Raw genomic sequence first — 23,945 nt, 5'->3', positions numbered from 1 at the left:
AATGGGACTAGTGATATATTTTTAATTTTAAACAGCACCTATTCGGAGGTGGAATGATTAAGGTTCAACCTAGCCGCCGTCAGCAGGAGGAAATGTCAAGTTATTGAAAAATCAGTAACTGTAAATATTCGTCCCAGAAATGTTTGAAAAACAAAAGTGACTTTGTAAAATGACACTTTCCGCATGCTATATCGGTTTACATTAGGTATCTGTTTGGAAAATCCCAGTAATAAACTAATGAAAGGATCAAAAACATTTGATTTTATGCTCGAAAAATAGAAAATGTTCACTTTATGTACAACAACTAAAAATATATTACTATTATGTTACTAAAGCTTCATTTTATTCGAAATATGTATTTTTTTTAGATCGTTAATCTAATTATTTCATTCTAAAGCGGGTATTTCCAATATTTTTTGGTTGATATTCCTAATAATAAAAAGATGTTTTTTATATAAAATCCTGACTATACTCATCATACAATCGAGAACGTCGTCTTCTTCCTCCTTCCCCTTGCGCCTACTCCTCGGGTCGAGAGAAAAAAAAATGCCGTTTCGCCAGATCGACCGTGGTACCGACCCGATGGAACCCAACCCGTCGAGCAGCAGCGGTACCCAGACCCCGGAGCCGGGCCCTAGCGGCGTCGGACGTGTCTCGGTCGACGTCGACGACGCCGCTCCCGGGCCGTCGACGTCGCAAGGCGTCATCACGCCGAGCCGCATGCTGCACGTCATCAAGAAACCGACGACGCTGATCCGCGGTACCCAAACCGCCTCCGAGTCGCGGAAACACAAAGCCGACGGGGGCGAGGAGGGTGAGAACGAGAAGAGGTTCAAGAGGGGCGACGACCAATCGTCGCAGACGTGTCCCGAGCCCGAGGGGCGGGGCCTCGAACACGCGGACGCGGCCGAGAACCGGGTGCTCGTCGTCAATCTGGAGAGGTTAAGCCCGCCTCCGGCGCCCGCCCCCGGCTACACCAACGACGACGACCGGTTCGTGCCGGGTACGAACCTCAATCTTTTGAAAATTTTCGATTTTGCCCTATTGTCGACGTTCGCAGTACCGGCGAGTCTCCTGGACCACCCGCTAGAGGACTGGGACGGAACGTCGCGAGGTGAAGGGCCTCTCGATGTGGCCCCGCCCACTAGGGAGGGGACGCCGCAGCAGCAGGCCAACCGTTACAGGCAGCGGTTCAGCGAGTACGTGCGCAGGAGTCGGCAGCGTATCGCCTATATCCGGAGGCGGTACCAGAACATCATCGACAACGATGACGCCTCGAGGGAGGAGGACGTCAGCGAAGGGGGCGGCCCCGCGTCGTCCGCCGTCGAGAGGAACGACGCGTCGTCGTCGGTGTCGTCCACGTCGGCGTCGAACCAGAACCATCATCAGCAGAACGTAGACGATCTGCTCTCGACCATCAGGAGGACGGCGGAGGAGGAGGTGCGCAGCCGCATATTGCCCATCATCAGGTCGGTGCCGGTGCACGACAGGCCCGAACTGATCAGGTAGGGGGCGGAGACTGTTTTTGTTTTAATTTTTACGAAAGCCAAATAGTGGAATCGATATAAGGAATTAACCTTCCCAAAATTGATGGCGTTCGCTTTTCGAATAAATATTATCGATTTTGAGAACGTTTCGTATGTGTATTACCCGAAAACATCGTTATTTGGTAACATAGGTTTTTTCTGATTATTTTATTATTTCGAAAACGTTTTTTATTGACTGATTATCGATTTTTTGTGAGGTTGTCTACGGTTTTTCAAGAGGTCGACGTTATCGATTTTGAGGACGATTATCGATATATTGGCCGGTCGTCAACGATTTTAAAAACGTATTTTTTTATCGTTTTTCCTTTTCATTTAGTATCGATTTATAAAGAGGTCGCCGACGTTATCGGTTTTCAGAGTGTAACATTTTATTTCCCATCTTTACCGTTTTTACGGAATAATTAACTTTAAAATTAATTAATTCATTAACAAGTCGCCAAAGTTATCGATTTAAAAATTTCTGGCGTTTTTTGCTTATTTTCTGAAAATGTGCTCATCGTTTCATTAAGATGCCGCTGATGTCGTTGATTTTAAGATGAAAAGTTTTTATTTTTTCTGTATCATCGATTTATTCAGAGCCCGTCCACGTTATCGATTTTGGGAACGTATTTATGAAAAGGTCGTAAACGTTATCGATTTTGAGTAATTTTTGGTTCTAGAATGCTTGTATCGATTTATTAGCAGCTTTCCAACGATTTTGAAAGCATATATTTTTTCCTTTATTACCGACTTTATCGATTTTGAGAATGTAACAATTTGTTTCTTGTCTTTTTTTAATGTTTTCATTAATTGTTCTATCAATTTATTTAGGTGTCACCGACGTCGTTGATTTTGCTATGAAAAGTTTTTATTTTTTCTGTATCATCGATTTGAGAGGTCGTCCACGTTATCGATTTTGAGAACGTAGTTTTTTTTGTGGAATGTTTTTATTTTTTCTTGTCATTTTTGTTTTTTTTTATATTGAGAACGTCATTTTTGTTTCTAGATTGCATTTATGGATTTATTAGCAGCTCTCCAACGATTTTGAAAACATATTTTTTCTGACTTTTCTTTTTCCTTTATTTTGAGAATTTTATTTATTATTTTTTTTATTTATTATTATTTATTTTAAGAATGTAACACTTTGTTTCTTGCCTTTTTTTAATGTTTTTAGTAATTGTTCTATCAATTTATTAAGATGTCGCCAATGTCGTTAATTTTGAGATGAAAGTTTTTTCTGGCGTTTATCTTTAAAAGTTTTGTTTATTCATTAAGAGGCAGTCAACTTTATCGATTTTGGGAACGTTTTTTTTTTAGTTTTTTCGGAAACTGCTCAATTAGCCGAGTATCGATTAATTTAGGATTCCCTAACGTTATCGATTTCGAAAACCTAAAATTTGTTTTCTGACGTTTTTATTCTTATTTTTTTCGATAACCGTTTTGTCGACCGATTATGGATTTCCTAAGTTGATTTTGACGTTCCTTCTTTTTCCGCAAACAATTTTCAAAACGAAAATTTCGTTTCCCGACGATTTTCTCCTTTTCGGAAAACTTTTTTATCGACCAATTATGGATTTATTTAGAGATCCCGAACGTTAACGCTTTTTGGAACGGTCGTATCGACCTTAAAAATTTCGTTCACGCGGTCCACTTAAAGCCCCGCCCCTCTCGCAGATTGTTCGAGACGAGTCGCGAACACGTGCGCATGAGGTTCCGTCAGATGTGTCCCGTGTACCTCAAACGTAACGGGGGGCGGCGCCACCCGCGCGTCGACACCTCCACCGATACGAGCAGCTCCGACGACGACGACGACGCTCGGCGTCCAAATGCGACGTCGTCGCCCGCCAGAACGACGGCGCGACGCAATTCCGACCCTTCGGTGCCGAGCTCGGCCGGAACCGTCCCTGCTGCCGCCTCCACGTCGAACGTCAGAAATTTCAACACGGAACTAGAACAGCTGGTGACGTCGTTGCTGACGGAGATCGAGAGGAACGACGACGACGCCGAGACGACGACCAACGACGTCGCCCCCGCGATCCCCCCGTCGTCATCGGCGAGGACGAGGCCTTCGCATTTCCCGTCGTACGCGGACGATGGCGGGGCACCACCCCCGCCTCCGGCATTCATCAACACCAACACCAGGACGACAAATTCGACGATCTACACCACGCCGAGCGCGAATCCTGCACGGAGGCGGTTCTTTTTGCACCGCGTGTCCGCCTTCATGCCCACGCGCGTCAATTACACCGGAGGGGGCGGTTCGGCGAGGAGTCTCGCCTCCAGGTACCGGAGGACGCCGCACTATCCGTGGACCGGCGCCAGATCCGGTGAGATCGGTCTTTCGTTTTTAGTTACGAAAAAATGCGGATAATTTGCCGTTTTACCATTCGATTTATTTCTAAAACGCTTTGTTAAGAGTTTTCCTCCAATGTTGTGGATTTTGCGAGAATATTTTTTTTACGTTTTTCTCTTCTTCGGAAAAGTTTTTTTAAAAAGTTGAGAACGTTTTTTTTTTTTTTAGAAGACTCTTATCGATTTATTAGCGGGTCTCCAAACGATTTTGAAAACATTTCTGACGTTTTCTTTTTTTTTAATTATCCATTTGTTAAGAGGTCGTCAACGTTATCGATTTTTGGAAAGTAATTTATAGATATCTATATTTTCTAGAACGCCTTTATCGGTTATCGATTTGTTAAGAGTTTTTCACCAATGTTATCGATTTTGCGAAAGTGTTTTTGTTTACGTTTTTCCCTTCTTCGGAAAAGTTTTTTTAAAAACTTGGGAACGTTTTTTTTAGAAGGCTTTTATCTATTTATTAGCGGGTCTCTAAACGATTTTGAAAACATTTCGGACGTTTTCTTTTTTCTTAATTATCCATTTGTTAAGAGGTCGTCAACGTTATCGATTTTTGGAAAGTAATTTATAGATATCTATATTTTCTAGAACGCCTTTATCGGTTATCGATTTGTTAAGAGTTTTCCACCAATGTTATCGATTTTGCGAAAGTGTTTTCGTTTACGTTTTTCTCTTCTTCGGAAAAGTTTTTTTAAAAACTTGGGAGCGTTTTTTTTTTTAGAAGGCTTTTATCTATTTATTAGCGGGTCTCCAAACGATTTTGAAAACATTTCGGACGTTTTCTTTTTTCTTAATTATCCATTTGTTAAGAGGTCGTCAACGTTATCGATTTTTGGAAAGTAATATATAGATATCTATATTTTCTAGAACGCCTTTATCGGTTATCGATTTGTTAAGAGTTTTCCACCAATGTTATCGATTTTGCGAAAGTGTTTTCGTTTACGTTTTTCCCTTCTTCTTCGGAAAAGTTTTTTTAAAAACTTGGGAACGTTTTTTTTTTAGAAGGCTTTTATCTATTTATTAGCGGGTCTCTAAACGATTTTGAAAACATTTCTGACGTTTTCTTTTTTCTTAATTATCTATTTGTTAAGAGGTCGTCAACGTTATCGATTTTTGGAAAGTAATATATAGATATTTATATTTTCTAGAACGCCTTTATCGGTTATCGATTTGTTAAGAGTTTTCCACCAATGTTATCGATTTTGCGAAAGTGTTTTCGTTTACGTTTTTCCCTTCTTCTTCGGAAAAGTTTTTTTAAAAACTTGGGAACGTTTTTTTTTTAGAAGGCTTTTATCTATTTATTAGCGGGTCTCTAAACGATTTGGAAAACATTTCTGACGTTTTCTTTTTTCTTAATTATCTATTTGTTAAGAGGTCGTCAACGTTATCGATTTTTGGAAAGTAATATATAGATATCTATATTTCCTGCACGCCTTTATCGATTATCGATTTGTTAACAGTTTTTCTCCAATGTTATCGATTTTGAGAACGTGTTACGAGCAGTTATGGGAGGCGAGCCATTAGAAGAGTTTACATTTGTTACTCTCGAAAAATCATATTATTATTATATCAAGAAATTCGTGAACCGCAGGGGCGGCACAGGGTTTCGGGCTGCCGCCGCGCGGCGCTCTCGATCCCGCCTCCACGTTCTCCCTCGACGAGCTGATCAATTACGCGGAACGCGAGAACTCGGAGGACGACCCGCCGCCTCCTCCTCTCCCGCCGCCGCCGCCCGCTCCCCTTCTGCTCGATCAGCCGTTCGACGCGCCCGTCGCCGACAACTTCGGCATCGGCACCATGTACTCGAACATCATTCGGGACCTGCAGTCGAGCCTCATCGACGTCCGCCACATCGGCGTCCAACCGGACCGCACGTCGGACGTGCTGAGCAGTTTCTCCGAACGCCTCGAGAACGTCATGAACCAGTCGGACACGATCCTGCAGAACCTGCGCAGCTTCATGGAGATGCTGCCGGCGGCGGCGGCGACGACGACCCCCGACGAACCCCGATGGAACCTCAACGACGCGGCGGGATTTTATGTGCGCGACTTGCGCGCCGCCGGCGCCGACGCCCCCCACCCTCCTCCCGGGCTGTTCGCGACGCTGAACGCCGTCACCGCCGACCACACTTACCCGCGCAGCGCGTCCGGCGACGCGTCCGAGATGTCGCCGCTGATGACGTCCCTACACCTGACCATATCGTACATCCAGAGGCAGGCGAGGCTGCTGCGACGCCAAGTGGAGAGCATCGAGAGGATCGATCGCGCCATGGTGGAGGTGGCGCAGCTGCAGCTGATGCGGCAGCTGATAATCGACCTGGTACGTCATATCCGGAACCTGTGCGGCGACAATCGGAGTCCGGGCGTGAGCAGCGTCAGACAGATGATGGCGGGCACGAGGATCAGTGACTCGAGCCCCTACGACTCGCCGAGCGAGGAGGGGGCGGGGCCGAGCTCGGACGCCGTCGCGGGCCCGAGCGAGGAGCGGCCGCAGCAGCCGCCGCCGCCCCCGCCTCCCCCGCCGAGGACGTCGAACCGCAAGACGTACCCGCCGTCGCGCCTGTCCAGGCCGACGCATTACCAGCTTCGGCCGTCGATGGTCCATTGGTTCTCGAGACGCTACTCGAACAGGTGAGCGGGCGGGGCCCGGCGGTGGAATTGATATACTTCGACCAGAAACATAGCGCGTTTACGACCGGTCCCGTGATTAATTTTACCTACCGTTTATTACTCCAAAACCGCGGTAACCACAACCATTCCAGTACCCTCTTAGAAATTTATCTGCCTACACTAGCAATTTATTACCTACTATTTCATTAATATACAAAATATGAAATATAATAATAATAATAATAATAATAAAAATAAATAAGAATTAAAAGTTCAGATTTTTACGAAAACGCAAAACAAATTAGATTTTTTTCATTTATCATAAACCTTCACACACGGACACAGTCATACATAACATCTCCAATCACCCTTATACACACAAAATGGCTTCAATTTCACTCTTTTATACACAGACTTCTTAATACGCCACTCTCAAGAGAAAATTACAACAAACAACTTAATATCATTAAACAAATTGCACTGAACAACGGCTACAATCCGTGTATTTTCTCACAACAACATTAATTAAGGTTTTATGGTCATTTTTCAATATATATAGTAGCAGGTAGTTTGTAAATATTACATTTGATAAAGACACGGTTTTTTAATTTCGTAAAAATCTGAACTTTTAGTTCATATTTATTTTGATAAATGGATTTTCATCAAGTAAAAGCCACCTACCTCAGTTCAATATTAACAATAATAATACAGTACCAGTCATTAAAAAAATCGTCACTAACGTTACTGTTATCACGTAGTGCAATGCAGATGTCGGGGTGGCTTTTACCACGGTCCTGCGAAGGTCTACGGTTAAAATACTTAAAACTTCAAAGCAATAAATGCACTATATTTTTGGTTATGTTATTAACACGACGACCGAGAGCGGTATTATTGTAGAATTCTCAATTCTCTCTGTTAAATTGTGTTTTTTGGTAAGTGGAGACACATTCCCAATACTTCCGAGGATGTTCCAAAAAACCCGAGATTTTCAATTTTGGTTTCTATTGTTTATTTTTTAAAAAGCACATTTTCGTAACCACTTCTTCTATCCTATATCTCAGTATGATTACATATTGAAACTGACGTTTCGGCTTCCGGCGACCGTCATCAATTTCAATTTTTTAAAATCTGATTTTTTTTTCTGTGTAATTAAATCCTTTCGTCACTCTTAAAACACTGTATATTGTCACTTCTGTATTATTGACCGACGTTTAGTACAGAAAATTCCATCACCAGAATATTTTATATTTTTGGTGATTAGGTAAAAAAAAGAATAAACTTACAACATTTTCGTGATGTTTTTATTGCAACTATTTGATATTTAACAGCGGAAATTACTTTCATGAAATTAAACAAACCTAAGATACACCAAACTAACCAAAACTAATCAAACGGTAAGCCAACCAACCTTTTAAAGACAACCCCCCACGTTTCACTGTTGCTCTTTCTTACATTCAAAATATCACTGATCACATATCAGAAGTTCTTAAAAAATATAAGACTCGTCAATACAATCACGCAAGTGCGATTCATCAACAATCGAAGCAGGAAGAATCTAGAACATTTATAGATAGTACTAAATATAAATATAAAAAGGGCTTCCGTTGGAACAACATGTTCAAAATATTCATTTGCACATCCGTCTATATTCAAAACTTTGGATATTATAAAACAAAACTATCTAAATTGATAACTAGTAAAATAAATAACGCGTTTTCAATTTTGTGGCTTTTCGACATATACACTACAAAAACGTTTACTTTTAAGCTCTTATGTTCGTTTTCTTACTTAAAAATGAGCATTGCACCAATAAGAACTTTACGTCAATCGTATTACAGTGGTCTGTGGAAGTTTATTTGGAAAAATAGTTATCATTCTTGCAATTCCAAAATCTTAATGAAGGAACCAGACGCCATAGTCATCCGAGACAATGCACATGCCCTTCATTTAGCCACGCCCCCAGTTTCAGTTAAACTTTCTGTGAAAAGTTATTCTTTGATTGTATCTTAATAAAGGCAATTTATTATTAAAATTATTAATTTTTGTTATTAATCTATTCAAAACCTAACCTTAAACCTTAAATTTGTAAATTTGCACATAAAATAACATAACTGGAGACCAAAATAGTAACACCTTTGTGTCTGTAAATAAGTGTTTTGAGGTTAAAAAGTCGTAAACGGAATTTTCGGCGCAGGCTGACGCGCCAGAACGCGCACGCGCGCCTCAACGGCAGCGGGGGCAGGCGCGGGGCGCAGCCCCAGGCCCACTACGCCAACGTCAACCCGTCTTCGCTCGCGCTCATGACGATCCGCCTCGAGCGGCTGATGAGCGAGCAGGTGCGAGCGTTCACGCGACCTCGCGACGCCCCGCCCATCGCCCGTTCGACGACCGCCGTCGACCTCGGCGAGCACATCCTTTCGCTGCGCCTCCACGGTTGCCTGTTCCGCATGAACCGCGTGTTGGGCGTCGACACTGACCCCCTGCGTTCGGACGCGACGGCCGCCGTGACGCAGGACGGCGCCTCGCGCTACGACGTCCGCCACTCGCTCAGCCTCGTCCTCGACAGCATGAGCCGTCACGTCGAGGAGATCGGCAACGTCGCTATTCCGCAAAACATGCGTCACCGGATCCACGGCGTCCTCGCGATGTCGCTCCTGCTCACCGAACTCCTGCTGCTGCAGGTGGCCGACTCGATACCGCCGGCGCCTGCGCGCGTTAACCTCGAACCTGAATCGCTCACCGACCGCATCAATCAGATGTGCACGCGGATCCTGCACCGTCTGAGGGGCAACAGGCCCCGCCTCACGCGGAACTGGCGCCTGATGATGGTCAGGATGAGGCACGCGTACCGCGCCCTCGACGAGACGTACAACGAGAGGCGGAGCGCGATGCTGCCGCGTCAGGACACGGACAGGAGACAGTTGCTCGGCTCGATCAACCTCTGCCTGAGGACGATCCGACGTCGTTACATCTTCGACGGATCGAACGACGACGCGGACGAAGACGAGGAGGCGGAGCCCGCGGGCGACAGGGACGCGTGGTTCGGCGCGATCAACGACCTCATCGCGCGCTACTCGGACGAAGACCAGAACGGCAGACCGTCGACGTCGTCTACGGCGGAGAGGCCGCCACCGGGCGCCCCCGATCACCAAGCGTCGAGCAACAACGACAACAGGTGAGCGGTGGGGGCGGGGCCGACACGGGTGGAGCCCAAGCGCGGGTTTCTATCGCGATTGCGCGATCCTTATCGATGAAATAACTCCAATAACCGATTTTAATTCTGAGGCGGCGGGGCTTATACGGGGTGTTCGGAAATTGAGTTTGGAAAATTCGTAAAATAATGGAAGTCCTTTAACAAAAATTTGAAATCGTGATATTCCCCGAGTTATAGCTTGTTGAAACGGTTAAGGTTGTGTCGCTTATAGATTTTGTATAGAATTTTAGTTTTATCGAATATAATTTTATGGCGGGTTTCGTGTTTGTGTTCCGCAACTGCTGATGAGTTTATTTCCCTTAGTCATGTTGATGTTCTTTGAGCTTAGTTGATATTTTTCGTTCGATCTCTCCAATGTGTGCCCCAATAACAATAACAAAGCAAGTTCGACACAACAAAAACGGACGCAAGAAGAATCCAGAAGTTTTGTAAAAATACATAATCTTGTTTTTTTTTTTTAAATATCTACCGATTTCATTTTTAATTTTAGCTTGGTCACAGCGAAATTTCGTACATTAGGTTTTTTTTTAGCCGAGGTGTCGCAAGTTTGCTTCTCCACCGGTTTATTTTAATAAGATATCAAAGCAGCAATTTTAGATCGGGTCTGTAGTTTGTTCTATAGACGAGATAATGCTAGCTTCTTTTGATGTTCAAAATCCACCTATTCTTGTACCAAATTATTCATAGTCGGGTTGTTGATCCGGGCCTCTTATCAAAATTTAACTTTGGTGTTTCCAGGGTTACTTGACGAGTAGATCAAAACTTTTACCTTTCTATGCCGCGTACGAATATTTTAAAATTTTCTCCTTTCCACAGAACGCGCGATCTGTGCAACTCGGCAAGTTTCCAGCTTGTTATATTTTCTTCTTCTGCACGTCACGTACGTTTTTTAAGTAATGGCATATAATTATTTTTTGTTTTATTTTACGTTGTATTAGCACTTTGCTGTCCTTTTGTATTTTTTGTTAATTTGTCACTTATGTCCCTGTTCTATAGTTGGCTTTAACTTGTTTAACAGTGCATCTAAATAAATAATACGTCGTATAACTCCTTCACTGCATTAATTAATAATGCTATTTACAAAACTTCTGGATGCCTCCCGAGTCGTTTGTTATGGAATGGGAACTAGTATTACGGTAACTGTTCAAGTTTCTTTGTAAAAAAAAACAGAACGTTGGTTCGTGGGGTCGGACGGGGCACTAAACGTCGACATATCCTTATTTAAACGCAGCGACGGCGACGACGCCACCGATTCGGAATGGTGGTACAGGAACAGTGGCAGCCCGTACAGCAGCGCAGGCCTCTACCGCACGAACAACGTGAACCTGGTGCAGGCGAACGAAACGGCTTCGACGTCGTCGTCGTCATCGTCGAGTCAGGCGCGTCCGTGGAACGTCCCTACCGTCCAGGTCAACGACGTACCGGTTCCGGAACCTTCTCTCTCGTTTCCGTCGCAACACCAGCAGAGATCGTCCGCGTTCAGCCGTCAGAGGTTCGCCGAACGCGTTTCGGAACTGAGATCGAACGCACGTCTCGGCCTCTTCAGGCCTCGCTTCCTGCACCCTCTCTACGCGAGCGTGAACCCGTTCGACGCTGATCTCGATGACCCGCAACGTGAGGCGATCTACGACAGCGACATGATCACCACCGTCACCCCCAATCACAGGATCCAGGCGTGGGACATTTCGAATTGGTCCGTCCCCGCCATCGGCAACTGTGAGTCCTCTACACCGTCGTCGTCGTTTCGTTTTGATTTTTTTTTTACTTTTCAGCCCTTAAGAACGTCATCGTCAGCGAGTGCAAGATCCACAACGACGCGAGCGTAGACATCGCTCGCGACGGCACCATCTTGGTGACGTTGCTGCCTTCGGGCGGTTACCTGAACGTCACCAACCGATTGGGTGAGTGTAACGTGTACGCCATCTTGCGGACGGCTAATTTTACGGTAAAAAAGGACTCATAACCGTTTCCGAACAAGGACGTCGAGTGTGCGGTGCGGGTTTTAGATTTTTAAAACAAACCTCTGGATATCTCCTGCTTCGCTGGTTGATAAATCCAGCTTTGTACCGTTTGAAGGAGGCGGAGCTATAGGAGGGGCATCAACATTGTATCATATTATTGATTTCCATATTGTCGCAGCAACCTTAACTGCGACTCAGTCATCCGAGACAATGTTCTTGCCCCTCAATTAGCTCCGCCCCCCTCAACCCGTATATAAGCGGGTACAGAGACTAGAATTCGAGCCAGTTTCAGTTAAGCTCGGAAGAAGCCAACAGGATGATTGGCGAAACGTTAGCTTGTTCGATTCAACAAAATTGACGAAGCAGGAATCTAGAAGTTTTGTAAACAGTAAATGGTTTACTTCAATTTTTTAGCCCAACGAGACCAGGGATAAAGAATCAAAATTTTTCCGTACTCATTCGTCATGGTAATTAGAAAATGGTCTTTTTTTGGCCCGGTATAGTAAATACTCTGGCGAGCAAATTATTTTTTCCACTCCCGTATGTAAAATAACGAATTACACACCGATCTAGCGTCTTCCGACATTTCCGGGATTTTACCGCACAGGTTTGTGTGCAATCGGATGTGTCCGGAGATTTTACCGCACGCTTTGAATTTTGACGTTTGTCAATTCTGGCGGTCATGTCAGTGAATGTATTGGTGTTTTTTAGCAAAAATGTACCGAAAAACTAATACACAGAAAAGTGTTATGCAATATATCAGACAATTTAAGTACTATGTACTATAAAATACAATTAAAGTCTAGTTTCCCACAGAAATGTTACATACCGTTTCGCCTAGTGGTTTTTTACAGTTTTTATATTAATATCTTGCCAAAACCAACTGCACCATTGGAAAATATCCATGTTTCATCAGTACAAACAAAACAAAATTGAAGGTTAGGACCTACTTTTTCTTGCTTATACGATATTATAAATTTAATCCTCTTAAAAGCTCTATCCTTGGATGGTGTTTCTTCCAATTACAGTCTTTTTCTTTAAATAATCTGCTTAATGTTCAATTGTGGAAGTTAAATAAACAAGATAACGTTTTAAAATTGGATTTACCCCGTTGTAACGTACACAATTAAAAAGAGACTACAATAGTATAACCGATCGGAACGATAAACGGTTACGTTTAATGGCAACTAGTAAATATTTTGTTTGATTGGTACGAAATTTAGTAGTCCGATAATCTGTTATTATTTTTAATTTGCTAAATTGTGATTTTTTTGTGACGGTCGTAGAAAAAGTATAGTATGCAACACGTTTGGTAAACTCTTTACTCAAATCAACGAATCGTCGATCTAGTGGGTGGTAAATTATCTATTTTGCTCTATTTGGTTAGTTTGAATTTGACATTTAATTGGAAAATCTGATGTTGGTTTCCATGATGTTGTCGGAAAACAGAAAATGTCTATTATAAAAAAAGCCCAATTAATTTTTGTTTGTAATTAAAGAAACGAGTATCAATGAACAATATTAAGAAAACCTGAAAATTAATAACCCTACTGTTTGTAGTCGACTAGGCATGCGTTAGCAACTCTCTCAGCTCTTGGGTACTTCTTCGAGCTGGTGTTGCATACGTCGTCCCATCCCATCCCGCACATGTTCAATGGGATTCATATCTGGCCTAAGTGCTGGCCAATCAAACCGCAAAATTCCCACTTCATTCAGATATTGACTGACAATTCCATCTCTAAAGTCATAGCATGATCATCCAGGATTTCCGTAGTGTATCTGTGAGATGTCACTTCTGAACTGATTCCCGCTCAGACCATAACCATGTGGAAGTCGTCATCAATTCAACCAATACATATCTCTTTCCGGGTCTCCTAGATCTGACCCAGCATGACAAAAACGACATTTATCGGAAAACAGCACCTTGCTCCATTTATAATCATCCTAGTCTAAGTTACGTCGGGCAAAAGCTAATCTTGCCATTCCGTGCAATGGCGGCCCTGTGGGCTTCTAACAGTCCATTCCATTAACATTAACATTTCTAACCTGTTGAAGTTGATTTGAGAGCCAAACAACCAAAAATGGTGAACCTCCTTCTACCGGATCCGCATTAAGCCAGACTCCCCGTAGCGTGGGCATACGTTTTGTTCAGCATTTAGACTCCTACCAACAAGTTTCCCGTTTTTTCCAACCATCTTGTATTAACGCTTCAATTATAGCCACATCGATAGCATCTAAAGACACCTTTGATCTAAAAGACACCAATCATAAGTTTAATGGCGATTAATGAATAAATTTCTTGCGCGACCAAAATTTTTTGCTCTTCAGTGTAATAATAATAATAATAATAATAACACGAGACCCGCTGAGTGTTATGGGACTGCGACCACGCCTACCGTTTCGTAGGCGTCTACAGTCTGAGGTGGGAGACTCTGGGCCAGTGCTTGTACACCACGAGTTTCGAACAGAACGCGGTCTCGGTATCGCTGTCGCCGCTCAGCAGGCACCTGGTGGTGGGGTTCGCATCTCGACGCGTCGCTATCGTGCCCAGCGACCGGTGGGTGATGGCGCGCGTCTACAAGATCGAACAGAAGGACGTGCCTGGCGATCGTTTGCCCTCGCTGAGGGAGCTCGAGCAGAGCCGCGAGAGCCGCATCAACTGCATAAGATGGCTGCCGACCTCCGGTCAGGGCCTGATCTACGCGACCAACACCGGCCAGCTGGTCATACTCTCTTAAAAAGGGGGGGCGGGGCCTTCGCGGACACTTCGCGATCCGTTTGCCGCCATTATTTATTACCGCTACTACTAATATTGTCTTTATTATTATTATTATTATGATTTTATCGGTCGCAATAACCGAATATTTTATGGGCGGCCGCCGCCGGTTAAATATACGAGGTGTTTTGGAAATACGTCAAGGAAAAATGGCGACACTGATATATACCTCGTTTGAGAAGCTTCGAACACCGGAAAACTTTTCCGAACACTCGAAAACGCGAGAAAAACTGAGAAATTTGACGGCTTATTCACACAACACCCCGTATATTTTTAACGTTATTTTCGAGTAAGCATGGTGATATTTTTCTAGTGATATTAAGTATAATAGCGACGTGAGTTTCTTTTTTAATTTTTCGCGCGACGTCGGGCCGAAACTCCCTGTGGCGAAATTACCTTCCCCCCCCACACCACAAAAAAAAGTAAACTTTGTATTCGACACGTTTATTTAAATAAAGCGAGGTTTATATTTTTCCCGACGTTTTATTTTGCGGCGTCACGCGCGGATCGCAAGTCTGGCGACGAGGACGGCGACCTCGACGACGTGCACGATGCTGACGCCCATAATCAGCGACAGCAGTCCGCCGAAATTGCCTGCAACGTGGACGCGCTGACGTAAATGTTCAAAATGTTAAACGGCGCAGTTGATACGGCAGTGGGCCGGGCGACGTCACCGTGGAGCTGACGCGACTATTTCAATTCAACGGTCTGTGATCGGCTTTTACCGTCCGCGATCTGTGCTAGCTTAGGAGTTGTCTTACAGGGGATTTTAATAAACCGATAGTACCAATTCCTTAATCGGCAGGCCACAAAAGAAAATTTCACTATCTGCTCTGTGATCCAAACTCCTACTCCTAATTGGAAGTCATGCCAAAAATAATCACCTCAACAGGAGGATTTAAACTGCACAAAACAACATAAATATGCCGATGGACAAATTCCACATTGGAAAATTTAAGATTTCCAACTGCGCCTTATTGACAAAACTCCCTGTTATCGTCAGGCAAAGACAACATCAAAGTCGAAAAGTGAATGATATTTGCGATAGGTTAGATGCAAAATTAGTTTGTATCAGACCATGGAAAATTAGCAGTGTGATAAAACCCAACTCTTAGTAACCCGATAGTTAAACCGTGGTTACACCAAGAACCAACTCAACCCCTTTGTTTCACTTGCCAGTACATTCGGGTAAGTCAATAGTAAAAAACTTCCTCTCTAAAAATAATTGTTCTAGGCCATAGTTAATGTATCTTCCGTGCAGTTGGAAACATGCAGTAGATGATATCACCATCATTCCTGAAGTTTTGCGTTGCATTAATGTAATATATGTCAACAATTGGTCAACCTTTGATTGACTACCGATTTTTGGTGTGAAAAGACATCTCGCGTTAGCAGGTGTGCTTTATAAGAAATATAGTTAAAACTAAAAGAAAAAAGAACCATAATAACGTATGATAAGGCAATAATAAATTAATTGAATTAAAATTTAAGTACGTATTTTTCAAACCAAATAACGCTCGAGTGGATGTGGTGACGTCACCGCGGCCGAGCTAAACGTGACCTTTCTGATTCATCGGTCTGTGACCGAACCACGACCAATCGCGATCTATAGTAACGTCGATCACCCCGTTTGCAGTCTGACAGTCGTTCTTCCGCGTAAAAAATATAAAACCGGGGTTGTTCGGCCGCGCACAACTGTTCAGTAAAGCATGGCGACAGATTTAGGTCAATCGCAGCCAAGAAGTTATGTTGAAATATGACGACTGCAGGATTAGGTATTTATTTTCCGACCATTTTAACAGGAGGTAAAATAGCAATTATTTGCTATTTTTGGCGGCTTCCGTTAAGAAATAACAAAGCCATTATGAAGAATTGTGCACGGCTGACCAAGCCCGATATCAGTTCCTTACTTAGACCTTCGTACCAAGTGACGGTCACGACTCTTCTGTACAAGTTCGCGTATGCGTTGTTGGCAAAGACTGTCACCTTGGAGACGCCCCTGGAAACGCAACTATTTAGTGGCTACGATGCACAGTGGAACGAATGCGTGTTAAATGTTGGATATGAGACTTAATTTCTTTTTCTAAAATGGAATATCGAATGAGACACTATTTCGCCGTTTTTACAGAGGTTTAAACTTTACTGTTTTCAAACAGATAAAATCGTGTTGAAAATATAAAAATTCGAGTTTTTTTTTGCCCAAGTTACGGTAGGTTATTTTAAAGTCATTATTTGTTTAATGAGTTGCGACATTCTCGTAATTTTTCCGGAAAATTGATTTACCTGAAATGTAAAATGAGGTCAGTGCCACTGTTGTTTCGATTTGTGATGTTTCATGATTATCCTATTACTTTTTGCGTGTTTTTATGACAAAAATACCTACCCACGGGAACAAAAGTGCCTTTACAATGGTAAGTTAGTTTAAAAGATTTAAATGTAGCTCCTCAAAATTTGTTTTTCGTCTTGCTTCATAAGTTCCTGTATTTTTAGTATTTGTAACTATGCAGCTTGAACAAATCTGGCTCATACAGAGTAAAATACGAGCCAGTTTCAGTCAAGCTCTGAAGAAGCCAACAGGATGATTGGCGAAACGTCAGCAATTTCGACTAAGCAAAAACCGACGCAGGAGGAATCCAGAAGTTTTATAAACAGCAAAATTTTAATAATAATAATAATTTGAAGATTTATATCGATAGTAGGTTAATAGGAAATGTTTCAGAAATGAAGTATCTGGGACTAGTTCTAGATTCTCAATTAAATTTCTCACAACTAGATTTTATTTGTACAAAAGATAGGTTTTTTTGCGTAGACTTTCGCCTGAGCTTAGCCACTGGAGCAGCCCTCATTTTTGGTATTGTAATTCGCTTCTAATTCCCTGTAGAAACAGTGATGTTCATAGAATACAAGTGCTACAAAATAAAGCCATTCTGGGTTGTACACGTTACATTCCGATTCGTGTAATGATTATTTAGCGTGGTTGTCAGTGTCTAAGAGTATTGAGTTCTTTAATGTTTTACTGATATATAAAATGAAAAATTAATTACTTCCATGCTACTTACAGGATTATTTAGTTCTTTGGTCGTATAAACATTCTCATAATATTAGCGGTAAAAATGATTTTGATATTCAGTTTGTTAAAACTCTACAAATGCAAAAAGGCCTCTTTAGTGATGGGCTTCGATTATTGAATGCTCTGCCGATCGACACCAAAAATTTACCGAATGTAAAACGCTGAAATATACTTATATTAGCTAATGATAACAAGCCATTTCATTTCATTTCAATTTCAAGATGTAGAGACAGAAGAACACCATTTTTGTCAAATTTTGTGTAGTTTCAATAGACGATATGAGAAATATTGCCCAACGTCCAACAAAACGTCTGTTTCGTTACACCGTGCGACGATGACGTTGTCATCACCTGGTCGCCGGGTCGGGAGTGAGGTAATCGAAATAATTCGCGTCCACGTAGTATAGTGTGTCGTCACAGTTGGACGCGCAGTCGCAACTCAGCGACTCTTGCATCTCTGGCAGGAGTTCCTCGAGACGGTCCGTCGCACCGCTCGGATAATATTTCGACCACTTTTCTATAGTTAATAAGCACACTATGACGTAATCCTAAACTTGTGACTATAAAATCCGTCAGTATAAATTGCCATCGATTTATTTTTTTGTATTTTATATATTCAATCTGCTCTCGATACTTCCAACCACTACGACAATAAACCTTGGAAGACTGTGTCAAAGTCTTTTTGATGCTGTCGAAAGTTCTTGAAGACAGCAGTCATGGTGATCTTATGTTTCATATCTTGGAAATCTTATTTGTGATTAATTGATTAACGTTTAGCATTATGTTGCAACGAAATGAACAATTTCATGACTAATTTTGCAGGCAAAAGTTTAGCATTACGGACAATTTATACTCCTGGCTGATTTTACAGTCAATTTATACGCATGCCTGATTTCGCAGTCACCAGTTTAGTATTATTTTACAATGAAATAGGCAATCTATACCCGAAACTGATTTTACCGTCACAAGTTTAGCAATGCAATAGACAATTTATTCTCGTGGTTGGTTTACCATTTATATTGCAATTCAATAGACAATTTATACTCATGACTGATTTTACAGTCAATTTATACTCATACCTGATTTTGCAGTCACAAGTTTAGCAATGCAATAGACAATTTATTCTCGTGGTTGATTTTACAAACACAAGTTTACCATTTATATTGCAATTCAATGGACAATTTATACTCATGACTGATTTTACAATCACAAGTTTAGTATTATGGACAATTTATACTCATGACTGATTTTACAGTCAGAAGATTAGTTTTATGAACAGTCACAAGTTTAGCAATACGTGATAATACTCATAGCTGAATTTACAGTCAATTTATACTCATGCCTGATTTGGAAGCCAGAATTTTAGAAGTTTAGAATTTATATTGCAATTCACTGAACAATCTAGACTAATGACTAAATGTTAAAGTTTAGCATTATGGACAATTTATACTCATGGTTGATTTGACAGCCACAAGTTTAGCATTATTTTACAATGAAATGGACCATCCACACGTGACTGATTTTACAGTCACAAGTTTTGAATTTATATTGCAATTCAATGGATAATTTACACTCATGGCTGATTTTACAGTCAATGACTGATTCTATAGTTATAAGTTTAGCATTAGATAGATAATTTTTACTCATGACTGATTTTATAGGCAAAAGTTTAGCATTATAGGCAATTTACGCTCATGGCTGATCCTACAATCATGTTTAATGTTACGTTACAAAGCAATGGACAATTTATACTCGTGACTGATTTTACAGGCAAACGTTTTGCATTGTGGCCAATGGATACTCATTGCTGATTTTACAATGAATCCCTGATTCTGCAGTACTTAGTTTAGAATTATGTTACAGTGCAATGGATAATTTATACTCATGACTAATTTTGCAGCCACAAGTTTAGCATGAAACTAACAATCTATACTCGTGACTGATTTTAAAGGCGAAACTTTAGTATTATGGACAATTCATACTCGTCATAACACAGTCATAAATTTACAACGCAATGGATAATTTATACCCGTGACAGATTTTACAGTCACAAGTTTAGCAGTTATATTGCAATGGAATGGACAATTTATACTCATGGCTGATTTTACAGTCACAACTTTCGCATTATGTTACACAAACACTCAAAAAATCGCTGAGGCCGCTTTACCTTTGTACTTGTTCAAACACGGCACGTCTATCAGGTTACAGAAGTTGATCTCTCGCCCGTCGACGCGTGGCTCGACCGGCATTAAAAATGGCACGCAATTGCACAATGACATTATGCTGTTGATTTTGCAATTGACGAAGCAGTCGCTGGAAGTGTAATTGCCAAACATCGTTTCACCTTCGTCCGGATACTTGCAGTTTCTCTGAAATCCGACAGTGAGATAGTAAAACAACTGCGACCGGAACCTTTACGATTTTTTGCGGGAGCGATTTGATCTGCGGCTCGCTTATCAACATATCGGTGTCGATTTTTATCATGGAATGCTGGCCCGCGGCGACGATCACCTGAGACAGGGAGCCGCTGAGTGCGTCCGCGTAATCGTGAGGCGAGAATATCTTGAGCAAATAGCCTTGCGTCTCGAGGATTGTGTACGAATAGTCGCTCAAATTGGCACCGATCGTCACGGACAGGCCTTGTTCGGGACCGAACCCTGCGAACTTGCGGGGTCGTGACGTCATCGGAGCCCCACTCTCGTTCTCCTTTCTGTAACTTACAGGTTTGGCGCGGTTGCTTTCGAAAATCGATTAAATCGATTGCTAGGGTACAAGAAAAAGAACATTTCTCATACCGTTTATGCGATGGAAAAAGTTATTGTGTGCCCGGTATTCGCAAAAAACTTCGGTTGGCAGTTTCTTAGACAAGGCCATATAGCCCGCACGCACAGCTAAAACTATTTTATTTATGGTTTTCACATATCGCATAGGGTGTTCGACATATTCTGTACAATATTCAAAAATGTTATATGTGTGTTTTTGCAGCAATTTCGCAGAGACGTTGAAGTCCATACCGACATCAAAACTCTAAAGATAAAGCACAATCAAATCTCATCAAGTATTATTTAGAAAATTTCGAAAAAAATTTTTTTTGGTTATTTTGGCTATTGATTAGCAAAACTAAAAGTTAAGTAGTACAAATATGGTGACAAACGGGCGGCAATGTAAGGTTCGGAATAGATAACTCGCAGAAAGAGTTTGTGTGATTTTCCCATTTACTATGTTGCAACTCTTTTCAAAATTGGCTTAATGACTACGTTACAAATACAGCTTTTTCTAAGGCTATAGTTCCCAAAAGCCCGTATTTCCCAACCTTTAAATATTGGGATAACTAGAGTCGGAAATGAAACTTAAAGCTGCTGCAGAGTTGTTTCATTAACTATACATTTTATCCTTTGACAGAACATTAGTTTTCTTTCAAACTCTTAATTGTGCCACTTTTTAAACTCCTCTAATAAAACTGCTTGTAGGTCGTTCTCGGAATTATCAAAAAGAAAACGAGAATGTCCCCACTAACTGAATAAATTTAGCTATTTGCATATTTGCACTATATTTTAAACATTAAAATCATATAAAGCAATTAAAACGTGTATTTTTTATCTTTCCCCTATATATTTGATATTATATGTACGTCAAGCGACCAGATATACCGCTGCCTTCATGTAATGACTCATACTTCAACGGTGTGGTGATGTAGGAGGTGTTGGACGTCGAGGCATAGTTAAAAGTGTGGTCTCACTTCTTTAGGGCGAATTACTACTTACAGATCGATCCTCTCCAGCGGCCTGACGTTGTTGAACACGCAACAGAAACCGGCATCGGTCAGCCTCGCATGGAACAATGTGGCGCAATCGAACTCTTGCTCGTCGAAGACGCAATTCGACAACATCTCCCCACAGGGAGTAGAAAGACCGAGGAGAAGCGACGACGCGTCTCCGTTAACCGTAAAGTTCTTCGCCTCCAGGACGTTCTGGAGCTCGTTAAATTCGGCCATGCCCTGCACGTTCCACGTGTACAAATTGCCGAGATGTCGCAGAAGGTGGGCCGTTTCGGCGACGTCTCGCTTCAAAGATCGCTTTCTGGGCATAAAATTCTAATGCGGAATTTTAAAAATTTAGACGGAAATGGCAGAGTAGAGACCCCATCGATGTTCGTATCTGTTTCTAGTTAAAATGACATTTGAATATATAATTCCGTTCTATTGACCGTGACTATGGGCGAATGTCCGTGGTAGACTTGCCCAACAGAAGGAAGGTAAAGTAAACTGTGGCAATTGTCGGCGATTGGCGAGTAGCCAGAGTAACGTTGCCCAGACAAGCAGTTCTTGCTTAGAAGTTAGGCATAGATTTTGAAGGTTAAGTTACTTAGGGATTTCAGAACCTCTGCTGTGAGAAATTGAATACAGGGTCTAAAAATCAGGTTGGAATCCGTTAACCTCAAAGTCCTATATTTGCATTTTTACCCATTTATTCTTTTAATCAAGATCCTATCAAAAATCTTTTTACTTTAATTAGACAACGTGCAATGTACAATCCATGGTGTTGGCAATTCGCAGTAGTGTTAAAAACTGTTGTGATAACTGCTAGATTATCAAATTTACGAAAATAATTTTATATCTATATCCTGTACCAAATCTCAACGTCGTCTAATTAACTAAAGAAATCTAACCGAACCACCATTGCGACTTTATCGACTATGAAGGTAGTGATCAGTTTGATCCTGTTTACTTTCAAAAATAAATATACTTTAATGTTCTGCCATACCCGCCATTTTTTAACATTCTTTTGGAAATTAAAATTAAATAACAATGTAAACAAATATACCCATTTAAATTTTGCTAGAGACATTAAAAAACATCAATTCAGAATTGGGCAATATAAAAAAAAATTAAAAAATCAAATGAAACTTGAAATAATTGAATAATTGTTAGAACATTGACCCAAATTCTTAATACACTTCTTTTCCTTTTATTTTTTCGCCTATTTACTTTGCAAAGAATGAATATTTACCTGTTTATTTTTGTCTGTAACTCTCGCAACTGTTTATTATCGTGAGGAAAATTATTTGCGTTTGAAATGATCTAATTTGATATTTATTATGCGTCTGATATACATTTTTGTTGGTATAACCAATGTGACATATTTTTCTGATGTTTTTTGCATTGAAAATACATCATCAATCTTTATTACTCGGGTGCTTGTTATTTTTGTTTTGGACCATTTCTGTGCCTCATTTATTTTTGACATTGGTCATTCTTTTCATGCTAATGTGTAATGTGATAATGTTAATACATTTCATACTGACTTTGCACTTCTTAATCTACTTGCATTTTTTATGGCATAGACGTTCCATTCCGTCCACATATTTTTAGTGCTCCGTGATTTCGCGCGGCTAACTACGTTTAGTCTGCGGTGGTACTCACAGTCGCTCGGCCAGTCTTGTAACTCTGCTGTTGCTCAACACGTTTATATCGCAAATAGCGACACCAGGAAACTCCACCTCGTCTATAGGCTTGCTTGACGGTTCGAGGGTGATGAATATCGGTCCTGCGGTCCAGTCCCGAAAAATATGCACGGAAAACATGACGACCAGGCACAACGCGCCAAGCAGGACGATCGCCCATACGATTCTTTCCAATTTGGTAACGTTTCCGGCGAAAAAACGACAGGCCGGAAACGTTGTGTTTTCGAAAAACGACCTGACGAGCGAGCGTCTATCAAAACCGACCGGCATGTCGTATCTCCGTTAACATCTGTCCTTCGCAACCGCTGATTTACGATTTCAGTGACACGGAGGTAAATTACCGTTATGCTTTGAAACGCGACCCACCGAGTGAATAATTGATCGAAACATGTACTCGCGATCTGATGGGAAACAATGTATCGAATTGTTTACATTAAAACACGAAATAGATGCGGAAGTCGATAGTGACGTAAACTAACCAATCAAACAAACGGTGTAATGGTTTTTTTTTATGATCCGTTTTTTTGGCTATCGGGCAAGACTTCCAGGATCGTTAAGCCAGATTTCTCGGTGAATGGTGGGAACTTCCAAATAGAGAAAACCATCATTAAACGGGGGAAATATTCACCTACCAAAAAACCAAATATGAAAAAAAGCTTCAAATAGTTTCAGCGGCATAGAAGCGGAAAAGAATAAAGTTCCTTGACAGAGGAGTTGGAAAGGCATTATGTAAGAGGCACTCAAAGATTATATACTACAAAAATCACTCCTTTATTAAAAATTAAATTCGTATTTATTTCCGATACAAAATTAACGTGTCCACTAGAGATCAAATTATCACGAAATATTCATTAAAAACGACCTAACGTTGGGACACTCGCCGGTTGCCGGCGCAATTGCCTAGCGAAGTAACATTACACAACCAGCTGCAGATTGATTTAGCTGTTAATTCTATATTCCCCAAGGTTATAA

The 23,945-nt window shown here is 41.6% G+C and overlaps 2 protein-coding genes and 1 long non-coding RNA gene across 8 annotated transcripts in view; 2 read left to right on the top strand and 1 right to left on the bottom strand.

The window, feature by feature from the left end:
- Positions 1-14,914, top strand: part of LOC132697438 (uncharacterized) — a 19,257-nt gene extending 4,343 nt beyond the window's left edge. For all 3 annotated transcript variants that reach the window (XM_060662959.1, XM_060662960.1, XM_060662958.1), the window contains 8 exons: positions 562-1,003; positions 1,061-1,505; positions 3,201-3,853; positions 5,473-6,511; positions 8,685-9,665; positions 10,936-11,420; positions 11,477-11,605; positions 14,072-14,914. In XM_060662959.1, coding sequence (XP_060518942.1) covers positions 562-1,003; positions 1,061-1,505; positions 3,201-3,853; positions 5,473-6,511; positions 8,685-9,665; positions 10,936-11,420; positions 11,477-11,605; positions 14,072-14,403 — 4,506 coding nt within the window. In that variant the 3' untranslated portion in view covers positions 14,404-14,914. The remainder of the gene's footprint in view (positions 1-561; positions 1,004-1,060; positions 1,506-3,200; positions 3,854-5,472; positions 6,512-8,684; positions 9,666-10,935; positions 11,421-11,476; positions 11,606-14,071) is intronic.
- On the bottom strand, positions 14,676-23,945 carry LOC132697439 (pickpocket protein 28-like). 4 transcript variants are annotated; one of them, XM_060662963.1, is made up of 7 exons: positions 22,933-23,945; positions 21,275-21,589; positions 19,929-20,226; positions 19,678-19,879; positions 17,862-18,027; positions 16,352-16,440; positions 14,676-15,035 (listed from the first exon to the last, which is right to left on the bottom strand). In XM_060662963.1, the coding sequence occupies exons 1-7, from the start codon at positions 23,241-23,243 to the stop codon at positions 14,938-14,940; spliced, it is 1,479 nt and encodes a 492-aa protein (XP_060518946.1). In that variant the 5' UTR covers positions 23,244-23,945; the 3' UTR covers positions 14,676-14,937. The 4 variants fall into 4 exon arrangements, with proteins under 4 accessions (XP_060518946.1, XP_060518944.1, XP_060518945.1 ...); XM_060662961.1 differs by having other exon boundaries at positions 16,366-16,440; XM_060662962.1 differs by having other exon boundaries at positions 16,366-16,440; positions 19,929-20,220.
- Positions 16,434-17,705, top strand: LOC132697440 (uncharacterized). Its single transcript, XR_009618153.1, has 2 exons — positions 16,434-16,852; positions 16,932-17,705. It is a non-coding gene; the product is annotated as an uncharacterized LOC132697440 (long non-coding RNA).

This window comes from Cylas formicarius, unplaced genomic scaffold, assembly GCF_029955315.1.
Source record: "Cylas formicarius isolate icCylForm1 unplaced genomic scaffold, icCylForm1.1 PGA_scaffold_1__22_contigs__length_36826433, whole genome shotgun sequence".
Lineage (NCBI taxonomy): Eukaryota > Metazoa > Arthropoda > Insecta > Coleoptera > Brentidae > Cylas > Cylas formicarius.
The sequence above is the reverse complement of the archived record's forward strand: the minus strand, read 5'-3'. Positions and strand labels throughout refer to the sequence as shown.